Source organism: Kogia breviceps, chromosome 4, assembly GCF_026419965.1.
Source record: "Kogia breviceps isolate mKogBre1 chromosome 4, mKogBre1 haplotype 1, whole genome shotgun sequence".
NCBI classification, from domain to species: domain Eukaryota; kingdom Metazoa; phylum Chordata; class Mammalia; order Artiodactyla; family Physeteridae; genus Kogia; species Kogia breviceps.
The window spans coordinates 11771951-11791417 of record NC_081313.1 but is presented as its reverse complement, the minus strand read 5'-3'; the positions used below and the strand labels follow the sequence as shown (position 1 = coordinate 11791417).

General features: G+C 44.5%; 1 protein-coding gene across 4 annotated transcripts in view; it reads right to left on the bottom strand.

Annotated features, from left to right (window-relative positions):
- Nucleotides 1-19467, bottom strand: part of TRIO (trio Rho guanine nucleotide exchange factor) — a 377760-nt gene that overhangs the window by 198439 nt on the left and 159854 nt on the right. For all 4 annotated transcript variants that reach the window (XM_059062877.2, XM_067030805.1, XM_067030806.1 and 1 more), the window contains exons 4-7: nucleotides 18929-19121; nucleotides 16148-16660; nucleotides 14179-14301; nucleotides 10272-10463 (exon numbers count right to left, since the gene is read on the bottom strand). In XM_059062877.2, coding sequence (XP_058918860.1) covers nucleotides 10272-10463; nucleotides 14179-14301; nucleotides 16148-16660; nucleotides 18929-19121 — 1021 coding nt within the window. The remainder of the gene's footprint in view (nucleotides 1-10271; nucleotides 10464-14178; nucleotides 14302-16147; nucleotides 16661-18928; nucleotides 19122-19467) is intronic.

Here is a 19467-nt window from a genome sequence, read left to right as displayed (position 1 = left end):
TGCATTTGACGCCGACTCTGAAATTAATGTAAACCTTTTTCAAATACGAAATTGACTGAGGTTAACCATCAACATTAATAAATCACCAGGTCAAGTCAGCAATTAATTGCTCCTGCACCACTGGCCATTACAAAACACCCAAAACAACGCAGAGGTGGACATATTCTTAAGGAGAGGATAAAATGCTTCTGATGTAACAAGGTGAAAACAAGTTTTGGTTACACAACACTTCACGATAAGCAGAAGGGTCAGACTAATATGTTATTACTGTATCAAAAAGACCACTGAAATATATCCAGCCCCAGTTTTTGAAGCTATCAGTGAAGAGAAACATTTGAGCAGTTTTATGTAGGCCTGTAGTTACTTAACTTCCTTATAATTTCTTGAAGTATCCAGAGAAGTACTGATTATGTTTACCTGCAGAAACATAGCCCAGTTCTAAAAACATAGGGCAGAATAGCTTGTAACACAGAAATCTTGTGGAACAAGGACTCTGCACATCTAAATTCACTCGATTAAAATACCCCAATGACAGAAATAAACCTGGCCATGGTTTTTACAGGGACTTTTGCACAAGCACAATTTTTGTCTTTTATTTATGAGATGGCAACCTTAGACTCCAAAGGGCAAGCTCCAGTCCCTGAATGCTTTCTGAAAGGCTCAACACCCGAAAGAGATTGGAGCCAGAGCAGCAATCCCCATCTGGAGAGCCAAGGAAGAGGATGTTAACAGGCACTCCACAAAGAAAAAGCACCCCAGCATCAAGTTTGGTGTCAAAGGTCAACGGGTACCTATAGAATAGAACCTCCTAGAGCCTATTAATATAATGTGCCCTGTGAATATGGGAGTGGGAGGGGACGCTGGTGTGTTTGCTTAGAAACCTCTCTGACCACTTTACCACATACCCCCTACACACACACGCACACACCTCTCTTACCATCCTGACAAATATGTTTTGGGCTTGGAACACCAGGGGAATGTCCAGCACAGAGCCTGACACCTCCTGAAGGACAAGAGAAAGTGGCTGCTGTACTCTAGTGAGATCAGAGCACCAGTTGAGTCTCTGATGCTTTAAATGCGCAAATGTGGACCAAAATGTGTCTGGCCAGCCTGGGGGTAGAGGCAGGAGAGTGCAAGGAAATTCAATGCTCTTCTGGATTCAAACCAGCAACCAGCTTCAGAGCTGGGGATTCTTTTTTTTTGGGGGGGGGGGGGGGCGGTGCGTGGGCCTCTCACTGTTGTGGCCCAGGGGCTTAGTTGCTCCGCGGCACGTGGGATCCTCCCGGACCGGGGCACGAACCCGTGTCCCCTGCGTCGGCAGGCGGACTCCCAGCCACTGCGCCACCGGGGAAGGCCTGCAGCTGGGGATTCTGATGCTCAGCAGAGGGTCACTTCAGGGCTGCTGAGTAGAAGGTGAGCGGTTTGCAAAAGTGAGGCAGGCAGACAAGGGAAGGGGGATGAATACAAAAGCGTTAAGAGGAGAGCCTGAATAATTAATTAGCAAACTTATTTTCAGAAGCATTTATTCCACTGCTCTCCATCTGCTGAGAGCAGATCCACTTTGCCGGGATCACCCAACCTAGTGAATTTCACGCCCACCAGGATCTCCTGACAGAGCACCCGCTGAGCACAGGTGGTTACACCGATTCGGGAGACAAAGGGACAGAAACTTCCTAGAAGGTAAATGTTTAAAATACTTATTTAGGGGGATTTTCTCCTCTTTGGAAAAATTAAGACTGGTTGAATTTTATACATATAATACATATATGAATTCAAACTTCAGAGTTTCCTTTCTTGTTTCTAATTTCCTCATTTTCTGCTTTCATTTCTAGGAGATATTACCCTACTTTTTCTTTTTCTTTCATCATTTCTACTCCCTGAGTATTAATAAACACACTCAGTCTCCTGGGTCCTTTAAGGGAGATGGGCGCCCTTCTCGCCCCAGCAAAGTCACAGGAGGGATCATGCATTTTCTGCTTGTGAATCCAGGTCTGACAGCTCCAACAGAGTAACGTGGAGAAGACAGGTTCAATCTGAACCAAAATATGCCAATGATCACTCTAAGTACCTTCCACCTGTTTTCATTAGTATCTTTTTCTTTCATATATACAGATATATATTCTAAGCCCTTTCTATTACATGAGGATCTTGTTTTTGTTTTACTACAAGCCAAGAATTAGACCTATGCTTTTAATAAAGTGAAATGACATTAAAATGGGAACAATTACATGTGTACTATTTGCCTTAAAAACTCAAAAGGGAATACTGACGCAGTATTTGTAATATTTTCCTCTAAATTTCAACCCAGACATATGATAAAATTATCCAGATGATAACTATGATACATTCAAAGTAAATGTTACTTCTAAAATTTTTTATGGAACATGAAATTTTATAACAAAATAAATCTAAGTGCTTTGTTTGTGAAACAGTGTGCTGTCATGTCAGGAGCAAAAGACTCTCCTAGACCATGAAGAAAGTCCCAGCTTGGGTAAATCACTCCCCAGACGGAATATAAGGACATTAACACCATCAGTCCCATGTCCTTCACTGGCCTGATTTAGGATGAAATGAGATTTTGTATTAAAGGGCTTTGTAAATTTCAAAGAGCTATACAAGTCCTGGTTACTTTGTTTTTGGCTATTATCTGATTATAGAGGCCCTCAGAGTCATGGATAAAACGAGGTGATCAGATTTATGGCTCACTCTGAAGGTAAACCATTAGCAGCACTAACAGAATTTCTGCAGTGATGGAAAGGCCCATCTGTGCTGCTGAGGCCACCAACCACCAGCCACAAGCTGCTACTGAGCATGTGAAATGTGGATACTGTGACTAAGGAGGTGAAGTTTAATTCTTTTTCTTAAAATAAATTTATTTATTTATGTATTTATTTTTGGCTGTGTTGGGTCTTCGTTACGGTGCATGGGCTTCTCATTGCGGTGGCTTATATTTGTGATGGAGCACGGGCTCTGGGCACGTGGGCTTCAGTAGTTGTAGAATGTGGGCTCAGTAGTTGTGGCTCGCAGGCTCAGTAGTTGCGGTGCACGGGCTTAGTTGCTCTGAGGCATGTGGGATCTTCCTGGACCAGGGCTCAAACCTGTGTCCCCTGCATTGGCAGGCGGATTCTTAACCACTGCACCACCAAGGAAGTCCCTAATTCTATTTTTAAATTATTTTATTAATAAATTTTATTTAACTTTAAGTAATTTCAATAGCTGCATATGGTGACTGGCTAACATACTGGATGGTGCAGCTCTAATAATTTTTTCAAATAGTGAAAACTGGAGATTTTCAGGTGTAGTAAAATCAAATCACTTTAATTCTTTGATTTATAAAAAGGTAATTCTAACAAGTTTGCTATGAAGCTTCTTAATATAAAGGGATATAACACATGACCAAACAAAGTGGAGGCTGGAGCCGTAGACACTGTCTACTGCTGAAACCAGTAACCTTGTGGTCGTGTCTCCATTTCTGCAAACTGACATTCTGATCCTGTGCACACCCTCACTGGTAATGAGGCTGGGAGAGAATGAATCGCCAAGACATCTCTGGAAGCATAGTCTACGAAACAACATTCTCATCTAGTTTTAACCCCAAGATTTATGTTTATAAAACCACAAACGAACATGAGTAAGATGTGAACAGAACACAACTGCTGAAATTGTCCTCTCACTCAAAGCAAATATCTGGAAAGGAAGAAAAAGGAGAAAACACCTCCAAAGGATGAAGAAATTGTAAGGGAATGACTGGATTCTAAAAGGACTGAGCTAATACAAGACTGGGTTTCAGTCTTTATAAGGGCCCTGAACCAAGATGGCAGAGTAGAAGGACGTGCTCTCACTCCCTCTTATAAGAAGACCAGAATCACAACTAGCTGCTGGACAATCATCCAGAGGAAGACACTGGAACTCACCAAAAAAGACACCCCACATCCAAAGACAAAGGAGAAGCCGCAATGAGACGGCAGGAGGGGCACAATGACAGTAAAATCAAATCCCATAACTGCTGGATGCGTGACTCACAGGCTGGAGAACACTTACACCACAGAAGTCCACCCACTGGAGTGAAGGTTCTGAGCCCCACATCAGGCTTCCCAACCTGGGGGTCTGGCAACAGGAGGAGGAATTCCTAGAAAATCAGACTTTGAACGCTAGTGGGATTCGACTGCAGGATTTCGACAGGACTGGGGGAAACAGAGACTCCACTCTTGGAGGATACACACAAAGTAGTGCGTGCATTGGGACCCAGGGGAAGGAGCAGTGACTACAGGAGAGACTGAACCAGACCTACCTGCTGGTGTTGGAGGGTCTCCTGCAGAGGCGGGGGGTGGCTGTGGCTCAACATGGGGACAAGGACACTGGCAGCAGAAGTTCTGGGAAGTACTCCTTGGCGTGAGCTCTCCCAGAGTCCGCCATTAGCCCCACCAAAGAGCCCAGGTAGTCTCCAGTGTTGGGTCACATCAGGCCAAACAACCAACAGCGAGTGAACCCAGCACCACCCATCAGCAGTCAAGCAGATTAAAGTTTTACTGAGCTCTGCCCGCCAGAGCAACAGTCAGCTCTACCCACCACCAGTCCCTCCCATCAGGAAACTTCCACAAGCCTCTTAGATAGCCTCATCCACCAGAAGGCAGACAGCAGAAGCAAGAAGAAATATAATCCTGCAGCCTGTGGAACAAAAACCACATTCACAGAAAGAGACAAGATGAAAAGGCAGAGGGCTATGCACCAGATGAAGGAACAAGATAAAACCCCAGAAAAATAGCTAAATGAGGTGGAGATAGGCAACCTTCCAGAAAAAGAATTCAGAATAATGATAGTGAAGATGATCCAGGACCTCAGAAAAAGAATGGAGGCAAAGGTTGAGAAGATGCAAGAAATGTTTAACAAAGACCTAGAAGAATTAAAGAACAAACAAACAGAGATGAACAATACAATAACTGAAATGAAAACTACACTAGAAAGAATCAATAGCAGAATAAGTGAGGAAGAAGAACAGATAAGTGATGTGGAAGACAGAATGGTGGAATTCACTGCCGCGGAACAGAATAAAGAAAAAAGAATGAAAAGAAATGAAGACAGCCTAAGAGACCTCTGGGACAACATTAAACGCACCAACATTCGCATTATAGGGGTCCCAGAAGGGGAAGAGAGAGAGAAAGGACCCAAGAAAATATTTGAAGAGATTATAGTCGAAAACTTCCCTAACATGGGAAAGGAAATAGCCACCCAAGTCCAGGAAGCGCAGCGAGTCCCAAAGAGGATAAACCCAAGGAGAAACACGCCAAGACACACAGTAATCAAACTGGCAAAAACTAAAGACAAAGAAAAATTACTGAAAGCAGCAAGGGAAAAATGACAAATAACATACAAGGGAACTCCCATAAGGTTAAAAGCTGATTTCTCAGCAGAAACTCTACAACCCAGAAGGCAGTGGCATGATATACTCAAAGTGATGAAAGGGAAGAACCTACAACCAAGATTACTCTACCCGACAAGGATCGCATTCAGATATGATGTAGAAATCAAAAGCTTTACAGACAAGCAAAAGCTAAGAGAATTCAGCACCACCAAACCAGCTCTACAACAAATGCTAAAGGCACTTCTCTAAGTGGGAAACACAAGAGAAGGAAAAGGACCTACAAAAACAAACCCAAAACAATTAAGAAAATGGTCATAGGAACATACATATCAATAATGACCTTAAACGTGAATGGATTAAATGCTCCAATCAAAAGACACAGGCTTGCTGAATGGACGCAAAAACAAGACCAATATATATGCTGTCTTCAAGAGACCCACTTCAGATCCAGGGACACATACAGACTGAAAGTGAGGGGATGGAAAAAGATATTCCGTGCAAATGTAAATCAAAAGAAAGCTGGAGTAGCAATACTCATATCAGATAAAATAGACTTCAAAATAAAGCATGTTACAAGAGACAAGGAAGGACAATACATAATGATCAAGGGAATCAATCTAAGAAGATATAACAATTATAAATATATATGCACCCAACATAGGAGCACCTCAATACATGAGGCAACTGCTAACAGCTATAAAAGAGGTAATCGACAGTAACACAATAATAGTGGGGGACTTTAACACCTCACTTACACCAATGGACAGATCATCCAAAATGAAAATAAATAAGGACACACAAGCTTTAAATGACACAACAGACCAGACAGATTTAGTTGATATTTATAGGACATTGCATCCAAAAACAGCAGATTACACTTTCTTCTCAAGTGCCCACAGAACATTCTCCAGGATAGATCACATCTTGGGTCACAAATTAAGCCTCAGTAAATTTAAGAAAACTGAAATCATATCAAGCATCTTTTCTGACCACAACGCTGTGAGATTAGAATTCAATTACAGGGAAAAAAAAAACCATAAAAAACACAAACACATGGAGGCTATACAATATGTTACTAAATAACCAAGAGATCACTGAAGAAGAGGAAACCAAAAAATACCCAGAGACAAATGACAATGAAAACACGGCTATCCAAAACCTACAGGATGCAGCAAAAGCAGTTCTAAGAGGGAAGTTTATAGCTATACAAGCCTACCTCAAGAAACAAGAAAAATCTCATATAAACAATCTAACCTTAAACCTAAAGGAATTAGAGAAAGAAGAACAAACAAAACCCAAAGGTAGCAGAAGGAAAGAAATCATAAAGATCAGAACAGAAATAAATGAAATAGAAACAAAGAAAACAATAGCAAAGATCAATAAAACTAAAAGCTGCTTCTTTGAGAAGATAAACAAAATTGATAAACCCTTAGCCAGACACATCAAGAAAAAGAGGGAAAGAACTCAAATCAATCGAAGTAGAAATGAAAAGGGAGAAGTTACAATAGACAGCGCAGAAATACACAGCATCCTAAGAGACGACTACAAGCAACTCTATGCCAACAAAATGGACAACCTGGAAGAAACGGACAAATTCTTAGAAAGCTATAACCTTCCAAGACTGAACCAGGAAGAAACAGAAAATATGAACAAACCAATCACAAGCAATGAAATTGAAACTGTGATTAAAAATCTTCCAACAAACAAAAGTACAGAACCAGGTGGCTTTACAGGTGAATTCTATCAAACATTTAGAGAAGAGCTAACATTCATGCTTCTCAAACTCTTCCAAAAAATTGCAGAGGAAGGAACACTCCCAAACTCATTCTACAAGGCCACCATCACCCCAATACCAAAACCAGACAAAGATACTACAAAAAACGAAAATTACAGACCAATATCATTGATGAATATAGATGCAAAAATCCTCAACAAAATACTAGCAAACCGAATCCAACAACACATTAAAAGGATCACACACCATGATCAAGTGGGATTTATCCCAGGGATGCGAGAATTCTTCAGTATTTGAAAATCAATCAATGTGATACACCATATTAACAAACTGAAGAATAAAAACCATACGATCATCTCAACAGATGCAGAAAAAGCTTTTGACAAAATTCAACGCCCATTTAGGATAGAAACTCTCCAGAAAGTGGGCATAGAGGGAACCTACCTCAACATAATAAGGCTATATATGACTAACCCACAGCAAACATCATTCTCAACAGTGAAAAACTGAAAGCATTTTCTCTAAGATCAGGAACAAGACAGGGGTGTCCACTCTCACCACTATCATTCAACAGAGTTTTGGAAGTCCTAGCCACGGCAATCAGAGAACAAAAAGAAATAAAAGGAATACAAATTGGAAAAGAAGAAGTACAACTGTCACTGTGTGCAGATGACATGACACTATACATAGAGAATCCTAAAGATGCCACCAGAAAACTGTTAGAACTAATCAATGAATTTGGAAAAGTTGCAGAATACAAAATTAATGCACAGAAATCTCTTGCATGCCTATATACTAATGATGAAAAATCAGAAAGAGAAATTAAGGAAATACTCCCATTTGCCATTAAAACAGAAAGAATAAAATATCTAGGAATAAACCTACCTAGGGAGACAAAAGATCTGTGTGCAGAAAACTGTAAGACACTGATGAAGGAAATTAAAGATGATACCAACAGATGGAGAGATATACCATGTTCTTGGACTGGAAGAATCACTATTATGAAAATGACTATACTACCCAAAGCAATCTACAGATTCAATGCAATCCTTATCAAATTACCAATGGCATTTTTTACAGAATTAGAACGAAATATCTTAAAATTTGTTTGGAGACACGAAAGACCCCGAATAGCCAAAGCAGTCTTGAGGGAAAAAAACGGAGCTGGAGGACTCAGACTCCCTGACTTCAGAGTATACTACAAAGCTACAGTAAACAAGACAATATGGTACTGGCACAAAAACAGAAATACAGATCAATGGAACAAGATAGAAAGCCCAGAGATAAACCCACACACCTATGGTCAACCAATCTATGACAAAGGAGGTAAGGATACACAATGGAGAATAGACAGTCTCTTCAATAAGTGGTGCTGGGAAAACTGAACAGCTACCCCCAAGCAGCCTATCCCTGTTCAACTTCATTCACATCATCTTAAAGGACCTTTCTAGGGGCTCACAAGCAACTCACACACCTCCACGCCCAGGGGGTGGCTGCAGCCCACACTGTATGTTACCACTGCAGATGGCACACGAGTGGGGGCCACAAAGCTCTCCTCCCACCCACAATAATGTCCAACGAACACCACACCACGATCTGATAATGACAGGCCACAGAGAAGTGTAAACAGCACTGCTTTTGGCTGAAGGGGGCTCCTCTTACTTTAATTCAAACTGTTTCTGGGTGGGGGGCTTTGTTTCTCCTTTATCATCAAACTACCGAAATGCATACAGTTAGCAGAAAAATCTGACCGCTGAAACCTCAAGTCCCTACTCACAGCTTTCACGTGAGACTACGAAGATTTTTTCCTCTTTCTAGCCCACTCTGCTTCCTCAATTGCTTCACACTTTAAAGGTTTCTAGAGTTGAGATCACTCATAATTAGCACCTTGTGCAACATTCCAGCTGTGCTGCCAAGATGCCAGGCAAGCTGGGGCCTCTACCTTCCCCTGTTGCCTTCACTCCTCCACAGAGACTGTTTCTAGATTAAAGGGATACTATTTCCTTCTTAGAAGTGTCCGTGCAAACCCCTAGGAATGTAGGTTTCCTCCCATCACTACGCCTGAGGAAGCTCTAGTAGTGGTCTTCCTTCCAATTCAGGCGACCACTTGTGTCTCCCTAGTGGCCCGAAGTTCCTGAGCTTTCTTCCTCTACATCGTGAAAAGGTGCTTCACCGCCCAGGCTCCCACCGCTAGCACCTGAGTCACGGCAATCCACTTTCCTTTCGCTGTTTCCCGGGCGTGGTCACTGAAGCAGGTTTGCCTGTCGGTGGGCGCGTGGGGAACGTTAAGGGCACACGTCACACGTGACTTCTGAGACAAGGTCCTGTGATCAGCAGATGAAGCTGATGCGCAGCCGAATCCATACACATGACTTAGTAACTGTGGGGGACACTGGAAACCATATCCCAAAGCCACCTTCCCGCCACAGCCCTGGCGGGCAGAGCCTTGCCCCTGCCGGGGAGGCTGAGAACCCAGAACTGCCCTTCCCCGGCCCCCTGAAGCCAGGGTGTGGGCAGGCACCCCCCTCCCGGCCGAGGGGACCGCAGGGAAGCGGGCTGGGCTGGAGGGACCCTCTGAAAACGCTGCCGCCCCGAGAAAGTGAGAGGACACGACACCGCTATCCGGCACGCGTGGGGCACCACAGGAGAGGGGCCGGCATACCTGGCACCCCGAGGGGACGGCCAGGCCCAGCCAGGAGCCCATCCAGCCCTGATACCACCGTGCGGCTGGGACTCCCTATACTTTGCAGTTCCCTGTGCCGTGAGAAAAGAACGCAACAACGGCTGCTGTCTAAGCCTGAGAGTCAGGCTTTCTGTTACTTGCTGCCAAAGCATCCTAAGCGGAACTCTCAAGTGGTGAGGAGGAGGGACAGGAGGGGATAAAGAACAGCAGTTGTCACTTACGAGTCCCGACGGTGTACCAGGCCCTGTGCAAGGCAGCTAACGTGAGTGATCTCATTACACCATGCAACGGTCCCTCAAGTCCGTACTTTTATCTCCACTTCACAAATGAGGAAAGTACGGGACGAGGAGGGGGGACGGCGCGCCCGAGGTCGCACGGCGGGCTGAGGCGCTGGGTGCTGAGCGCAGCCGTGGACTTCGGGGCCCCGGCGTCCTCCCGGGCTCTGCCGTGTGAACACGGGGCTCCGGGGCAGGGGGGCCCCAGGCACTGACCTTCTCGGCCTTCTGGTGGAAGACGGACGACATGTCCAGCAAGGTGCTGCGCTCATCCAGGGCGGCCGCGAACGCCTTCCACTCCTGCTCCAGCTGACTGGCGATCTGCTTGATCTGCTGGGAGGCGTAGTGGCCCGACTCCACCAGGCGGCTGGCCACCGACATGATGCGGTTTATGTTCACGTACACGTTCTGCGAAGGGGGCAGAGAGCGGGGCTGGTCAGGGGAAGGCGCGCGGGCCGCCTTTCCAAGAAATGAGGAGAGCGCTTGCTGAAAAGTTACATTTTAACAGCAGAATCGGCTGGGGGGTAAGAGGACATGTGCTTTGCCATTTGGATCTCCATCAACCATAGGTAGTGGTTTCAGTTTCTCTTTGTAAAACTGCAGAATCACAGATAAACTAGTTGGGCGCAGAGCAGTCACACACACAAGGGGGTGCACACAAACGCACTGTGACGCGCCTCTCTCTCGGCCTCAAATCCTGAAAAGGGTCCAGACGGCTAGCAGTCACCCAGAACTGCAGGACCCCACCGCTGCAGTTTGTAACTAGAAGCCAGAAACGACCAACTATGTACTTAGCAACCAGAGGCTATTTTGCGTGACAACAAGCTCTCCTTTCTACATAAGCCCAAGTCATCTTTCTGGTGCCAGGAGAAAAATCTGTAAATGGATTCACATTCACCAAGGAATATGAACTGGGGTACAAACAGAACAGCGCTGTGTTCAAACTTTAAATCACACTTTTCTACTGTGTTGCAATCTCTGTCTTCAAGTCCACTAGCCTGCCGCAAAATAAGGGTGCAAGGTTTTTTTTTTTTTTTAAAAAAAGCATTTTTCTTGCCAAAGGAGTTCTCACTATGGTACTTCCCTTCCCACCTTCAATCTTCTTTACGGGTCACACTGCAGCAAAGGCCGAGGGAGGAATGCACACCTTCCACAAATTCCAGGCTGCTGCCCTTCACGTACGTATTATTTATTGTTTTCCGTGACACGTCACAATACTGCACCTTGCAATGGGTCTCCCCAAACCGTAGACTGACCTCTGGCTCCTCCGATTCCTGCCCCTAAATCAAATCTAATTATCCAACCTGCCCAAACTCCTGCCATGGTCCTCCAGGCCAATCTCCCATCGGCTCGCACCTGGACCCCTCCACGAGCCCTGGCATCATCACCTAGTCTCCAGCCCACCCAAGTAAGCGTCCTAGAGAGTGCACTTGTCGTTCTGTCTCTGTACCTTCATTTACTCCTTCCTTTCCTCCACTTCTGACCTAAACCTAAACGAGGTGGAGTCGCCTTTATCTGGGTTTAGCAAGCCAGACGCCAGTCTCGGAGGCACTTCTCTGGGCTGCAGGCTCAAATCAGCTACCACACATCCGGGTGTCTGCAGCGGCAGGGAGGGGGTACTTTGCGAGGCTGTGACAGTCAGTCAAGGCCACGGTCCCTGGGGAACTCGCCTCACTGCCTCATGTGACAGTAACGCTCCACCTAGCGTCCTCTAGGTCAAGAGCAGCGCCTGCCCTTCTCACAGGCATTCTCCCTCTCCGGTGACAGGTGGCCACATTCACTAAGTTTTGCCTTCTCGGTATGCTCAAAGAGGAAAATCTACCTCAAAGGTCTGTTGGGAAGTGCATCAGCAGACAGGCCCTCTGTTAGCATCCGGAGAAGAGCTGTCCATTTGGATGGCTCCATCGTGGGTCCCACAGAGGGGAGTCCTTCCCACCTGGACGCCGTTTCAGGGCCCTGGACTACTTTCATCCCCTCAAACAGACTGTGCTCCACACATAGAGTACTGCTCTGTGCTTTATGCCTCGTGCATACCTCTGTCACTTACTGCAGGAGGAAGGAACCACGTGGCACACAGCCCAAATGAGCGTGTACACAAGCACAGCAACGTACAAACGTACAATTCCCTACCTTAGAAGTACCTCCACCTAGACTCTTATAATCATAGCCTTTAAAAATACCTGTGAGAGGAGAATGAGCACGATTGTGGCTGGCCCTTAAAATGCTTTCTTGAAAGATTATCAACTTTGCTTACTGATATCTAGTACTTTCATTTTCTTTGTCAAAACATGTTGAAAACACTGTAGATAGCACAAGAAAGGGCTGAAGGTTAACAGGCCCCGGTTCTGCATAAATAAATGTCCTAGACAGGTACTGAGGACTCAGGGAGGTGTTCGGAACCAGGGGCTGGTAGGCTGGGAAAGCACCTCCAACAGCTGTCACCACGCAGCACACGGGGTTACCACATCCTTTCTGAATTAAAATTTTTACTTAGAGAAGTGATAAAAGTGTATCATAGAAAAACAGAAAATATACTTAAACCTAAAAAAAATCACCCATACTTTTAAGAGTTTCTTACTTACTATAATATACTAAAAATACTAACAGTATTTTTAATTAGATGATAACATCACAGATAATAACTACCATTTATCAAGCACTTACTTTGTGTTCAGCACTCTGCTTAGTGTCTGACACATACAGAGTAAGTAAAATAATGTAACACCGTGTTAGGCAGAGATTATCCCCACTTTAGAGATGAGGAAACTGAGGCTCAAAGGGATTCAACAGACTGCCCGAGGTCATGCGGTAAACAAGAGTCAGAATTAAAAACCTCTACATTCATAACACATGCGCCTCCTCTTCTGCTGATTCCTAAATGTGTCCTAGTAATGCCGGGGGAGGGAGAGGACCCTTTCTGGTCATTTCTAGTTTTTACAAAATATATTTTAACATTTCTAGTTTTTAAAGTATGTGATATGGTGGGCTGAACGTGCCTTTCACCATTAGCAGAAGTTTCAGAATATTTTGAAAAATTGATAGGAATTTTTTTAGGAACAAGTTCTTCCAAGATGCTTCCCCCAAAGGCCCACATTTGCGTTCTCCTCACTTCTCCCCGGGCTGAATCGTTTAACCCCCAAATTCTCTTACCTCAAACTCAAGAACAGTATCAAACTTCTGGGACAGTGTCTATTACAAACATTTTATCGCTGAATCTTATCTTTGAAAATACCTAAAGCGGAGCACTTTGTGGACCGAACTTTAATTAAATGGCCTCTTACTGAACCAATTTAAACGAAGACCCCGTCTGCATATCGTTTCAATGCTCTTTAATGCACGTTACAGGGCTAAGAGGGGGAATTCTCCTAATTCTGGCTCAAAGTCTGCACCAAAACTCTGTCTCTAAGGTGAAAATTTCTAGAATAACTCTCTAGAGAAGTAACCATATACCCTAAAGAACAGCATACAGCTTTACTGCAGTTATATTAACTCCAAAAATGTAATCAGACTGTTATTTAAGACTCATTGTTGGGTTCTTTTGGGGTGTTTGTTTGCACTGTAGCCTCGCATCAGCCCCCGTCGAATCACAACAGGCCCAGGGCATCAAAGGATTCCAGGCACGGCTGACGTCCAGACTCGACTCCTTGCGTTCTTCTTGGGAGGAGCGCTCACGTTTGAGGAGAGCTGAAGGGGGCCCTTCAGGTGAACAGCAGGCTGGCTTATTTCTCCATCGTGAAGGGCAGGCGGCCAGCAAACTGACGCTGAGCCGGTCCGGGAGGCTCACTCGGCCTCTGAAAAGCTCTTCTGGGCCCCGCGGGCTCCCAGGACGTACAGCGCAGGAGCCAGACTCAACACCGTGCACGTGGCACTGGCCAAGTAATTGGTTCGAGTTTCACTGGTTTGTCTGTTCGCTTGTTTTCGCTTTTGTTTGCTTAAAACTTAAAACGGGCTACGTAAACACTGCTCCCACAGAGAACTTCCCGCCCCTGGAGGTCAGCTGCTACCACTGAACTGTCAGCAGCCCCTGCATGGGCTCCCGGCAGTGTGCTGGGAATGATCTGTGTAAATACCTCCCGCTTTATACTTTCACAGGCAGGATACGTCTGTTCCCACAGGACCTTACCATGCAGTTCATGGCAAAGTGGTTGTGCTGTGTCTGGAGCTCCATTGCATGAGGATGGCTGGTCCCAATCTCAGTGTAGCTGTTCAGAAACAGGCCCTTGTTGTGCGTGATCCAGTCAAACATCTACCGGAATGAAGAAAGACAACCTGGAATCACTCCAGAAAAAGAAATGACTGACGCGGCTCGCAGCATGGGACCGAACCTAGAAAGAGTGGCGTCTTTCCTCTGACAACCTCTCAGGCACCAGGGCCCAGAAGATTCTCAACTTCTAACCAGTCAGAAGCTCTGAACTTGCAGGAGTTACAAGAAAATCTTTTCTAGTGTGTTCCTTTAACAGATGAGGGGCTAAGGAGCAGATAAGTAAAGAGAGGTATTCAAATCCCCCAGGCTAATTAAAACTCTAATCTTCTGACTCTCAACCCAGTCTCTCTGCTATACTGAACTATATAATTAGGCACACTGCTCTGCAAAAAAAAACACCCGTCAGGTGAAGTTACAAACTTACAGGTTTCTGAATGAGCTGTGCTTTGACCACAGATTACTGACAGCAATTCCAATGACTGAAAGATTATGCTCTTTAGTGCAAGAATTAAAAAAAAAAAAAAAATCCCTGTGCAAATGCAAACAATAAAATTTACCGTAAAAATAAAAAGAAATGGGGAAAACTTTAACAATGACGTCTCTCTTAAGATTCAATACAGATGCTACGTGGAAAAGCATGTTAATTTCACTGTTCCAAGGAAAAAGAAATGATTGTCAATTAGCACTGCTCCTGTGATGTGAATGTGACTTCCAGGGACAGTCGCCTGTTTGTCTAGTAACTGAAAGTAAGACTTTCTAGTGTCTTTGACAAGGCACTACAGTCGAACCTTGAACAACACGGGTTTACTCATATGCAGATATCTTTCAACAAATGAGAACCTATATATTCATTTTACACATCTTTAAATTAACTAAGTGTGGGGAAGAGCTGTGCTCAACTAGAGATCACAAGACATGGAATCAAAAGAACCAGAGCTGGAGTCCCGCTTCTACCCAAACTGTTTCAGCGTGCTGCCCTCGGGTGAGTCATTTATCAATTCCTTTCTCTTGGAGGCAGAGAGAGAGCAGTCTGGATTTTCAACTGCACAGAGTCAGCATCGCTACCCCCATGTTGTTCAGGGGTCCGCTGTACTTTAAACGTAAAGAGAGGTTAAAAGCTTACCAAATAATATTACTGGAAAATAGTGGTGGATTGTCACCTTTCAAAAGGTCCTTTTATATCAAAGATTTTTAATGTTTTCTCACTTTACAAAAAGTTTTCCTGTCCATGAAAAAAATCCAGTGAGCTCAGATTAAGAGGGATCAATTTACTCAAGTTCGCAGCTTGCAACCTATTCCTCTAAGTAAGTGTCCTGCCTTCACGTTGCTGAGACAGACAAGAGCTCACTTTGGCCTGTTGGTTTGACTGCAGCACAGTAAGGAAACAAGAAACCATAAGTAATTATTGCCTCTATTTCCCAGAAGCTATTATTTTTAATTCATTACTCGCCTTTTATTGTAAAAACATACTCAACAGTAGATCTGAAGGGTGTTTTCTCACTGGCTTTTATGAGTGGAAGAGCAGTTATTAGAAAAATACTCACATGAACAACTACTGCTTTCAATAATATACCCTACAAAGTTTTCACTCTTTTAATGGAAAATATTCTCGTCTATCTTACAGGCATTCTAAGCCAAGCTATTAGTAATGAGCAACTCCAAGTTTCTAGAAGAGCTCCACATTGCACCGTGAGCAGCAGTGGAAAGCAGGGGAGACCTCTGGACCGACACGGCCGGTCTCCCAGCGACGCCAGGCGAGTAGCTTACCCTTCCCCAACCCCTCCATTCTGCCCTTTCTCCTGACCAAACCAGCCCCGGCTGCTGAGACCCAAGGATCCAGGAAGCCTCCCTCCGTGGCGCATGTTAGCGTTCCTCCCCCGTCTTTTACCTTCTCAGCATCCTGTTCAAACAGCCTCAGCTGAAAGCACTGGTCCAGCTTGAGCTTCCTCACGTGCCACATCTGATGCAGGTGCTGGCGCGTTGAGTGCAGCCTGTCCAGCGTGGCGGACACCTTGGGTAAGAGGCTCTGCAGGTCTGCGTTGCCTGACCCCGAGTTCTTCTTGGGAAAGCTGTCACTGCTCTGGATCCTCTGAAGCAGCTTCTGTCCCTCTAAATCCAAGTCCTCTATGGGGGCCTTAATCACCTTCTTCTTCAGCTGGGAATGTTCCTCGATCATATTCCGAGCCCCCTCCAAATCCTGAGGCAACTCCTTCTTAGCTAGGATGTCCTGCAGTTCCTCCAGCCGAGACAGCATGTGGGTGGCATTGCTAATGTAGTCTTCAAAAGCAACTCGGATTTCAATCCATTCTTCATGGTTGTACTCCAGGCAGCCGTCAAATTCGGGCGTTAGCTGAGAAGGGTCAACTACTTTGGTAAGGCCTTCTAAAGAGACCATATTTGTCTTAAGGGGAAAAAAAAATCATGTATGAGAAGATGAACCAATCTTATACGGTCTTATCATAATGCAGTTTGCAATGCTTAGTCACAGATTTTCAAACTTAAAGCAAGTAATCCATGTATAGAAAACGTAACATACCTTGTTCTGGCCCCATAAAAACAAACGTAAATGAAAGAGGCATTAGTACAGTCAGTGAACGACAAATCCATTAGAGCAACACATATATGTTAGTTGCAATACCCAAAATTATAGAATCATATGAATTTCAGGACAGCTAAAGATATTAGATTTCTTTCCAAGAATGCGGAAATTTACCCACTATCTTAGGCACATTAGAATATGAATGGCTTTTTTAAAATGTAGAAAATACACAAGGGTTAGCAAGAAAGCTGGCAGAAGCTCTTCTCTCAAAGTTGGAGAGAGAGGGAATGCTTCATTCACTGCAATAATCAGCAGTGATTCTGAGCAGTACAAGTGTTGTATTCAATACATCATGGACTACATTCCAATCTAACAGAGACAAAGTTTTAGTCAATTACAACCTGAGCAAGAAATCTTCATCTCATCCTATCAGAAGATGAGGCAGACTTAATGTTACTATTATGCCTCAAGGAAAACATAACTGGGGGTGAGGCGGGCAGTGGCGGGGGGTGGGGTGGTGTTAAATATGAAGACAAAGGAAAGGGGAAAAGATGTGCGGCCTAGAACCAAAAGATAAAACAGAGAAAGGCTCGTTTAGCCTCACCTCTGTCACCTCCAGTCTTAGAGAAACCTAGAACTGTATCTCTATGCTGCTTGGCATAAGACATGGCAAAAGGCAGCAGAGCGAGAAAGAGGGGCAGCTCCTCGTCCAGCACTTTTGCCTGAAGTGTGACTGTTGGTTCATCCCTGTCTCGTCTGCCCAGACTTTAATAATGTCCATGGAGACAATCACTTCACAGACAGAAGCTCGTGATAATGTACAGACAAGTTCAATAGAAAAGCCAGTGCAGGAAACTTTTAAAGGCCCAGAGGGAAAGATCACAATTAGACAAGCAAAAACCTGCATACATGACACCACCACATCGTTATTTCTGCTTAAAACGTGTATCATTAAATACAACACACTTCACACTCTGCGTCAAGAGAATAACTAATATAATATCCAACAGACTGTCCTCCAAAATCACTTCTTCTTGTGTGTGAAGATAAAGGCTTACTGGTTTCACCTTTCATCTAAACCTCTTGGGTGTAGTTTCAAATTCAAATTCAAACTAAATTCAGATTTCAGGTTGAAAATCAATACCATGGATTGAGAGATTTTAAAATGCAAGTAATGTACCCATGAAAAGACATTGAAAAGTGTAACATGTAACATAAAGCTTAAGAATTAATACTGTGTGGTACGCTTAATACTATTATTGTTGTTAACCTCGAAATACGTGAATACATTCACTGAAACCTAATGTTTGGGCAAAGTGGCTAGAAGAAGCGATCTATTCAACTAAAAATTATTATAATTTATTGTTAGAAAATACTTAAATTTTGTTACAGAATATGGCATGAACCCAGTTTCCAGCGGCCAGAATACTTTCTCCCCATAATCACCCGACTGCATCAAAGCCTTGTCAGAACCCTGGTAGCTTAAGGAGAGCAGTTTCCCGGGGAAAGGAGAGTAAGTCAGCGGGTTGAGGTCTGTTTTACACACTATCTGAAAGACAAGGACCTTGTGTGCTAATTGAATCCAGAGCCCCACATAGGTTTTCAAGGAACCTCTCCCTTTTCAAAAACGAGAGACCTGATGGGTGAAATATACAAGGCACACCGTCCTCTCCAGGATCCCACACATTTTCCACAGGAAATGTGAAGGTGGGCATTTCTCCCTAACATTCCCTTACTTCCAAGGCTGAGGTAACGATGATGACTCTGAAGCCACCTAAAGCCACTTGCACTGAACAGTAAAGCTATTCTATCCCGTGAAGCAAAAGGAAACAGGCTTCTCTCTCTCTAAGACACACGACTTACACCCCAGCAGCCCCATTACCCAGAAACAAGAGGCCTGGAACCTAAACCCTCCATGGGCAAAACACCCACCGGGAAAAGGCAAGAAACAAGCCCGATTGTGTTATTTTGTACAATGACTAATTCTGCGTGTCATATGTACGTCAGATATGCAGTTCTTGTTGGATACGTGGTTTTTAAAAATCTATAACCAGCCTAAAATGATGACGGAAAAGCTTTTAATAAACCACACCTACTGGTTTAGTTGGTCTGGCTACGCGGGGAAGTTACCTCAAATTCAAATTTAGAACTGCCAAAATTAGTCCTCTGTTTCTGCCAAAAGTTGTCTGGCTTGATTATCAGTGCAACGTGAATGCAGCAGGGGAAGGACTCCTGTAGTATCTTCAGCAGAGGCTTGATGGAGTCCCACTTGGACCCACGCATGTCCACGATCACCGTGAATCCTCGCTTGCAGACTTCTTCACTACAGAGGAAGGAGAGACAGGCTGAAACCACGCAATTCCCACCACGTTTTCTGGTCAGAGTCCCGCTGGGCAAGGCCGACGCCGCTTCCGTCATCCTGCTGCCTGCGGGGCTCCTCCCTCCACCCGCCGCCGGGCTGGCCAGGACCTGCGCCCAGGGAGCTGGCGGACGAGAGGGATCATTACAGAAAGAGCTTAGCTCTCACCCGTGGTCCTCACCCTCCCCGGGACCTTAACAGAGTAGACTGACTATTCACGCACGGGGTTCAACCTCAAAGACCTTCAAACTTTTTCTTTGGTGTCCACGGTTTTGCATCTTGCCTTCTCTTTAGGAGAAGAGCAATGACC